General features: G+C 52.1%; 1 protein-coding gene across 2 annotated transcripts in view; it reads right to left on the bottom strand.

Moving 5' to 3' along the window:
• Positions 1-225: 225 nt before the first annotated feature.
• The window catches only part of VWCE (von Willebrand factor C and EGF domains), a 35744-nt gene continuing 28420 nt past the window's right edge, over positions 226-7549 (bottom strand). For both annotated transcript variants that reach the window (XM_012454361.3, XM_012454364.3), the window contains 5 exons: positions 6488-6570; positions 4163-4253; positions 3997-4079; positions 3531-3621; positions 226-1496 (listed from right to left, as the gene is read on the bottom strand). In XM_012454361.3, coding sequence (XP_012309784.2) covers positions 859-1496; positions 3531-3621; positions 3997-4079; positions 4163-4253; positions 6488-6570 — 986 coding nt within the window. In that variant the 3' untranslated portion in view covers positions 226-858. The remainder of the gene's footprint in view (positions 1497-3530; positions 3622-3996; positions 4080-4162; positions 4254-6487; positions 6571-7549) is intronic.

Raw genomic sequence — 7549 nt, 5'->3', positions numbered from 1 at the left:
GGATATGAATAGAGCTGGAGGCCATTATCCTTAGCAGAGTAACCGGGGAAGAGAAAACCAAATACCGCATTTATAAGTGGGAGCTAAATGATGAGAACACACGGGCACACAGAGGTGAACAGCACACACTGAGGTATATGGAAGGGTGGAGAGAGAGACTCAGGAAAAATAACTAATGGGTACTAAGCTTAATCCCTGGGTGATGAAATAATCTGTACAACAAACCCCTGTGACATGAGTTTATATAACAAACCTGCACCTGTACCCCCGAACTTAAAAGTAAAAAAAATAAAATAAAATCATGATCTTGAGGAAAAAAACAAAAAGAAGTCTCCCATGTAAAAGGCAACCAAGTGCTTACGGGAGACCCTTCCACAACCCAGTCCCAATTTGGTGCCAGCTTTTCTCCCCAGCAGCGGGGTAAAGGCGCCTGTGGGCTTGGGTCCCGTTTCCCACCTTCCCACAGGTAGGCGGTGAATGGGCAGCGCAGCCTGGGGAACAGACAACCTTTAATTAGGAAACCTCAGGGAGGCAAACACCTGGCGGCACAGCCCCAGTGAGTGGACTCCCAGCCGGATGCAACTCTTCCTCCAGAACTTGGCAGCCCCGACCCTTAAAAGATGAGCCAGCCACGCAGTCCAGGGAGGATGCTGACACTTCCTCCATTCTCACAGTACATTCCAAACACTCCTTGGGAACAAGGTCACATCCAGCCTTGGGGGTCTTCCATCCTCACCAGGGCCCCTGCAGGAGGGAGCCCAGGCATCCCCACCAGGTTCACCCTTGGAGCCACATTGCACCCTCCCTGGGCCATGGGCAGTGTCCGCTCTCCAGAGTCTCCCAGACACAGTGACCTGCCTACATGGTGGACTCTTCCCCCTGAGAGGCCCCCACCGGGGGGTGCAGGGGGCCGGGGCGGGTGGTGGCTGCAAGGGCTGCAGAGAGTCTAGAGGCGGTGGGAGAAAGTGTGCGAGGCCTGAGGAGGGTGATGCGGGTCTTCGAGGGGCCAGGATCCATCATGGAAAGTGCTGAAGCTTCCATTAGGAGGGTGGCAAGTGGAGGAGGCCGCCCAGAGGCTGTCCGGGCCCCAGAGACTGAAAAGGAGCGCTCTGGAGTCACTGCAGGTAGCTGAGTAGCCCCTGGGGAGGCTAGAGGTAGAGTAGGGGCTCCTGGAGGGGTCAAAGGCCCTGGTGAGAATCGAGGGGAGGCCCCAGGGTCCCCTGGGAACATGCCTGACAGCCCCAATGGGGGTGAGTGTGGAGCATAAGCTCCTGCCGGGCTTCTAGGTAAAGTCTGTGTTTTTGACAAGTTGGTTCTTAAAAGGAGCGGGAGGAGATGGAGCGCCGGCCTGGAGGGAGATGCTGTCAGCGGCCCGGGACAGGAGCTACAGCTGGCAGGGGCCTCAGCGTCTCCAGGCACGCTCCGAGCAGCTTTGCCGAATGCCACCTTCCTGTGAGGGGAGAGCCCCTGCTTTTCTTCCAGAGGAGACGGGGAATCTAGAGAGAGGAGAGTGAAACAAGATGTATGGCGGTTCTCTCATGTGGCTGAGGCACTCTGGGACAAAGTACTCTGGGGACACCCAAGCTCTGTCCTCAGAAGGGCCCCAGCACACCTGGTGAGGACCAGCCAGCTCCTGCCTCTAGGAAGAGAAGACTGAAGGAGCAATGAACGGAGGGAGGCAGTTAGCTGTGTGACCTCACGTAAGACATGCAACTCCCCTGGGCCTCTGTTTCCTCATCTGTAAAATGGGCACAGCAGTCAGGACTGAGTGTGAATGAAAGGGTGCACGGAGAGTCTCAGCCTAAACCTCAGTGCGAACTATATAGACTTTGGATGTCAATGACATGTCAATATCAGTGTAGGATCACTGACTGTAACAAACATGTCACGCTGGTGTGGGATGCTAACGGTGGGTGACACTGATGTGTGGAGTCTGAGGTATATAGGAACTCTCTGTACTTTCCACTCAGTTTTGCCATGAGCCCCAAACTGTTCTAAAAAATAGTTTCTTTGAAGAATTTTTTTTTTGATTCTCAGGCTAGGGCTTGGCACATCATAAAGACTCAGTAATAAGGGGAAAGCAAACATAGATGCCCCTCGACTTAGATGGGGTCACGTCCCATTAAACTTGTAAATCAAAAACACATTTTAGGCCGGGCACGGTGGCTCACACCTGTAATCCCAGCACTTTGAGAGGCCGAGGTGGGCAGATCATCTAAGGTCAGGAGTTCAAGACCAGCCTGGCCAACATGGTAAAATCCCGTCTCTACTAAAAACAAAAAAAAAAAACTAGCTGGGCGTGGTGGCACGTGCCTGTAGTCCCAACTACTTGGGAGGCTGAGGCATGAGAATCACTTGAACCCAGAGTGAGAGAGTGAGACTCCTCAAAAAAAAAAAATAGAAAATTCTGTCATTTGCAACATGGATGAAATTGGAGGACATTATGCTAAGCGAAATAAGCCAGACACACAAAGAAAACTACATGATCTCAGTTTGATGTGGAATCTAAAAAGGCTGAACCCAAAGAAGCAGAGAGTGGCATCATGGCTACAGAGGCCGGCGAGGGTGAGGGGAATGGGGAGATGACTGTCAAAGGGTACAAAATCTCAGTTAGACAGGAGGAATATGTGTTGTGTTGTATTTTGTTTTGTTTTGTTTAGAGACAGTGTCTCTCTGTGGCCCAGGCTGGAGTGCAGTGTCGCCAATTCTTGGGAATCAATCCAGCGTCCTATCTAAAAGCATCGACGCTAGGCTGAAGTCCCGGCTCTACCGCCAATCAGCTGTGTGATCTCGGGCACATCATTTGACCTCTCTGTGCCTCAGTTTCCTCGCCTGGCACAGGGGGATGACAGGATACTGCTGGGATGTAGACACACGAGGTGTCCCGACACACAGTAGGTGCTCAGTGCATATTAGCGATTTACTCTTCTGCAAAACGGACATAGTTCCCATGTTGTAATTCAAAATAAAGAAGAAAGCAGAGGAAGAGATGAAGAAAGGAGATAAAGATAAAAGCCTGGCGCGGTGGCTCTTGCCTGAAATCCCAGCACTTTGGGAGGCTGAGGCGGGCAGATCATGAGGTCAGGAGTTTGAGGCCAGCCTGGCCAACATGGTAAAACCCCGTCTCTACTAAAAATACAAAAATTAGCTGGGCATGGTGGCATGCGCCTGTAGTCCCAGCTACTCAGGAGGCTGAGGCAGGAGAATTGCTTGAACCAGGGAGGCAGAGGTTGCACTTAGCCGAGCTCACGCCACTGCACTCCGGCCTAAAACTCCATCTAAAAAAAAGAAAGAAAGGAGATAAAGACGAAAAAGGTAGTGCAAAGAAACAGACATCATGGCATGTGGCATCGTGAGCACGGGACGAGGGTCAGCAGGCCACGGCACAACCATGCAACCTTGAGCAAGCCATGTTCCCTCTCAGAGCCTGGCTTCCTCACATCCAGCCCTTTACAAGTTCCATGTATCTGGGAAGAAGAGCAAAATGGAAGAAGATGGTGGGAAACTCCAGGACCCAGAGGTCCACTTACCTGGGCAGGAAGAACAGCATTCCCCAGGGAGCAGAGCAGGGTCGGCACAGGCCCGCTGGCAGGGAATCTTCTCGCAGCTCACCTCTCCCAACTGGGGAAGCAGAAGGACCCCCATGAGGAAGCCCAGAGCATCTTGCCTGCCCTGGGCAGTGCCCTCAAGGGCCTCTGGCACCAGCAGCAGGACCCACGGAAAGATCCCAGAACAGAGGCTGCGGTGCCTGAACCCTCGCCTGGAGAACAGGTAAAGCCAACCGTGGCCGGACCCCCTTAGGAAAACCGCTTCTCCCTCTGGACTTCCACAGAGAGAAGAGATGGTCAAAACCAAAGGTATTCTGGCAGCCAATTAAAGGTGAAGAAGGGAAGGAGAATGGACTTATGCTGGCAAAGGGGCTCCATGTTCTGCAAAGGGATGAAAGGCAGGCCGCCCTCTGGCCGGTCTGCTCCTGGGTTCCCAGGCGCAGCTCACCTGGCACGTGCACCGGGTACAGGGCTCATCATCCAAGGTGAACACCTGGCCGTTCGCCACCTTCCTCCCCTCGTAGTTGCAGTCTGTGGAGGCAGAGGAGACAGGGGCTCATGAGAGCCCAGGCCTGGCCAGGAGCCTCGCACGTGGGGCAGCAGGTCCCACTCACCTCGGCACATGGGGCAGCACTCCCCGTCAGGGTGGAAAGGGTAGGTACAGGTGATAGGGCAGTCCACGGGGGAACAGGCCACTGAGCCCAGCTGCAGGACACAGAAAACGCACAAGGCCCTTGGTTCAGGGCAGCGGATGAGACACTCAGGAAGGCACTGCTCCTATAGCCACTGAGTGCCCATCGGAACGATCCACATTTGTGGGAGGAGTCCATGGTAGGGCAGTGGGGCCGGGTGGGGGGCATTTTCTCTGTTGGGGTCCATCTTCCCACTAGAATTCAAGCCCCGCAAAGGTAAGACCATGGCCTTGTCCACAGAGGGCATCTGTTAACGGGTGCCTGTCGCATGGACTGCCCGGGAAAGATGAGAGAGAGCCAGAGGCCAAAGTTCCCCAAAGCCCGAGGCTGAGAACCGGGGCCTACGTGCAGTGGGTCACTCAGGGTCAGTAGCACAGGGCTGTTGTTGACATGCACAGGGCTGTTTACCCTGAGTTTCTCAATCTCTCTGCAGACCGTGTCCCTTGTCACGTATGTACTCTGCTGAGGCTCACTGATCACCAAAGGAATGTCGCATCTGCACCCACACCAGCAAAGCAGCACCATCCCACATTCAGAACGTCAGCAGGATAAGCATTAAGTATGTCTTTGCCAGGAGCGGTGGCTTAAACCTGTAATTCCAGCATTTTGGGAGGCCGAGGCAGGTGGATCACCTGAGGTCAGAAATTTGAAACCAACCTGGCCAACATGGCAAAACTCCGACTCTACTAAAAGTACAAAAATTAGCTGGGCATAGTGGCGTGCACCTGTAATCCCAGCTACTCAGGGAGGCTGAGACAGAAGAATCACTGGAACCTGGGAGGGGGAGGTTGCAGTGACCCAAGACTGTGCCACTGCACTCCAGCCTGGAAGACAGAGCGAGACTCTGTCTCAAAAATAAAATAAAATTTTTTTTTTCAGCTGGGCATAGTGGCTCACACCTGTAATCCAGCACTTTGGGAAGCTGAGGCAGGAGGATCACTTGAGACCAGGAATTCAAGACCAGCCTAGGCAACAGCCCAAGATCCTGTCTAAATATTTTTTAATGTAAAAATTTTTAAATATATTTTTTAAAAAGAAAAAAAACACTTTTTGGCTGAGTGCAGTGGCTTATGCTTATAATCCCAACACGTTGGGAGGCTGATGTGGGAGGACTGCTTGAGCCCAGGAGGTCCAGACTAGGCTGAGCTATACAACATGACCCCATCTCTATGAAAAAGAATTTTAATTAGCCAGGTGTGCTGGTAATCCCAGCTAGGTGTGATCCCACCTACTTCGGAGGCTAACATAGGAGGATCGCTTGAGCCCAGGAGGTCAAGGTTGCAGTGAGCCATGATCACGCCACTGCACTTCAACCTGGTGACAGAGCAACACCTGTCTCAAAAAAAAAATTTGTTTTCATTTTCCCAAAACTAAATGATACTATGGGACATACTTTTTCAGACTGAGAGGGAGTACGACCCAGGAGAATAAACGTGCATCTTGGAATCACAAAACGAGGATTCCATTCTCAATACTGTGATTAACTAGTTATGGGATCTTGAGCAGACTGTCTCTCTGTGCCTTGGTTTTCTCATCTAGAAGAATAAGATGATAAATTCTTGAAATGGATTAGCTGAGTGCATGCCTATCAAGAGCCTGGCGTACAGCAAGAGCTTGACCACCCGGGCCTATTGAAAAGGTTCCAGTACTGAGTCCTGGGTTTGTGTGCTTCACCTCCACCCTCATCACGAATCCCTGAGACTCTCTAGCCAGTAACCTGGAAGCAGAGGACTTTTGCCAGCCAGGGTTAAAAATGTTTCTCTGGGCTGGGCATGGTAGCTCAAGCCTATAATCTCAGTACTATGAGAGGCCGAGGTGGGCAGATCACCTGAGGTCAGGAGCTCCAGACCAGCCTGGCCAACATGGTGAAACCTCGAGTCTACCAAAACTACAAAAATTAGCCAGGCATGGTGGTGCATGCCTGTAGTCCCAGCTACTCGGGAGGCTGACACAGGAGAATCGCTTGAACCTGGGAGGCAGAGGTTGCAGTGAGCCGAGGTTGCACCACTGCACTCCAACCTGGGAGCCTGGGTGACAGAGCGAGATACCATCTCAAAACACCACAAAAAATGTATCTGGCCCTGTCTAAAGGGTCACCCTGAGCAGGGCTGGAGGGAGTTGACTTCCACCATGAACCAGAAGCAATCCTTCTCTTGGAGGTCTCTGGATTTTGCCTCTAGGATTCAGGAGCCGATGTCAGTCGCTGGGGAGTTTCCAGAGGCGGGGGTCAGATATGGCGATCCATACCAGGCAGATGCAGCTCAGACATGGGTCCAGCACAGACGGGAAGGTCTCGTTGTTATAGAAGATTCTGCCTGTGTAGGTGCAGCCTGCCAGAGAGAGCACACACTGAGCACCAGCTGGGAGGGGCCGGGACCAGGCTCCTGGCCAGGGTCAAGGTCGGAGGCTTATCTGGATAGCAAAGGGGAGGCCATGTGTCTCCCTAGGCAGTCACCCTGGGAGTTAGGGAAGGGACGAAATGCCTGTGTGGATTGCCTGAATTGGGTATTGACTTTTTTCCCACTGGATTCAGCAGAAGAATCACAGTGTCTTGGCCTCAGTGTTTTCACCCCGGAGAGTGGGGAAATTCCTCCTATACCTCCTCACCGGGGGGATCAGGTGGAAGGACTGGGCATATGAGGTGTGTGTGAGGCCCACAGCATCTCCCCAACCTCCTCTCTGCCCTCCAAACTCAGTCAAACCACAAACCCCGCCTGTCCCCAACATTCCCCAACACCACTCCCCTCTCTCATTCCTGACAGACGCAGAAGCCTGATCTGAGTCATGCCACCTTGGATGATATGATCACATATTGGTGAGTGTGAAAGCAGATGACGAGACAGTAGGAGAAGCTTTTATAAAATATATATATAATGTATATCTAATAAATGTTGTGTGTGAGCACCGCAAAAAGAGGCTAGAAGGACATCAACACAAAGTTAACAGTGGTGATAGGTCCTTCTTCATATTTTTTATTTTTGCTTTCTGTATTTTTTTTCTAAGTTTTCTATAATGGAGGTGAGTGCGGTGGCTCACACCTATAATCCCAGCACTTTGGGAGGCCAAGGCGGGCGGATCACCTGAGGTCAGGAGTTTGAGACCAGCATGGCCAACATGGTGAAACCCCATCTCTACTAAAAATACAAAAATCAGCTAGACATGGTGGCGCACACCTGTGGTCCCAGCTACTCAGGAGGCTGAGGCAGGAGAATCACTTGAACCCAGGAGGCGGAGGTTTCAGTGAGCTGAGATCCCACCACTGCATACCAGCCTGGGCGACAGAGCAAGATGCTGTCTCAACAAAAATAA

This window comes from Aotus nancymaae, unplaced genomic scaffold (assembly GCF_030222135.1).
Source record: "Aotus nancymaae isolate 86718 unplaced genomic scaffold, 86718_ANA_hifiasm-v0.15.2.pri h1tg000059l, whole genome shotgun sequence".
Classification (NCBI taxonomy): domain Eukaryota; kingdom Metazoa; phylum Chordata; class Mammalia; order Primates; family Aotidae; genus Aotus; species Aotus nancymaae.
Note: the sequence above shows the minus strand (reverse complement) of the source record. Positions and strands in the feature narration are given on the sequence as shown.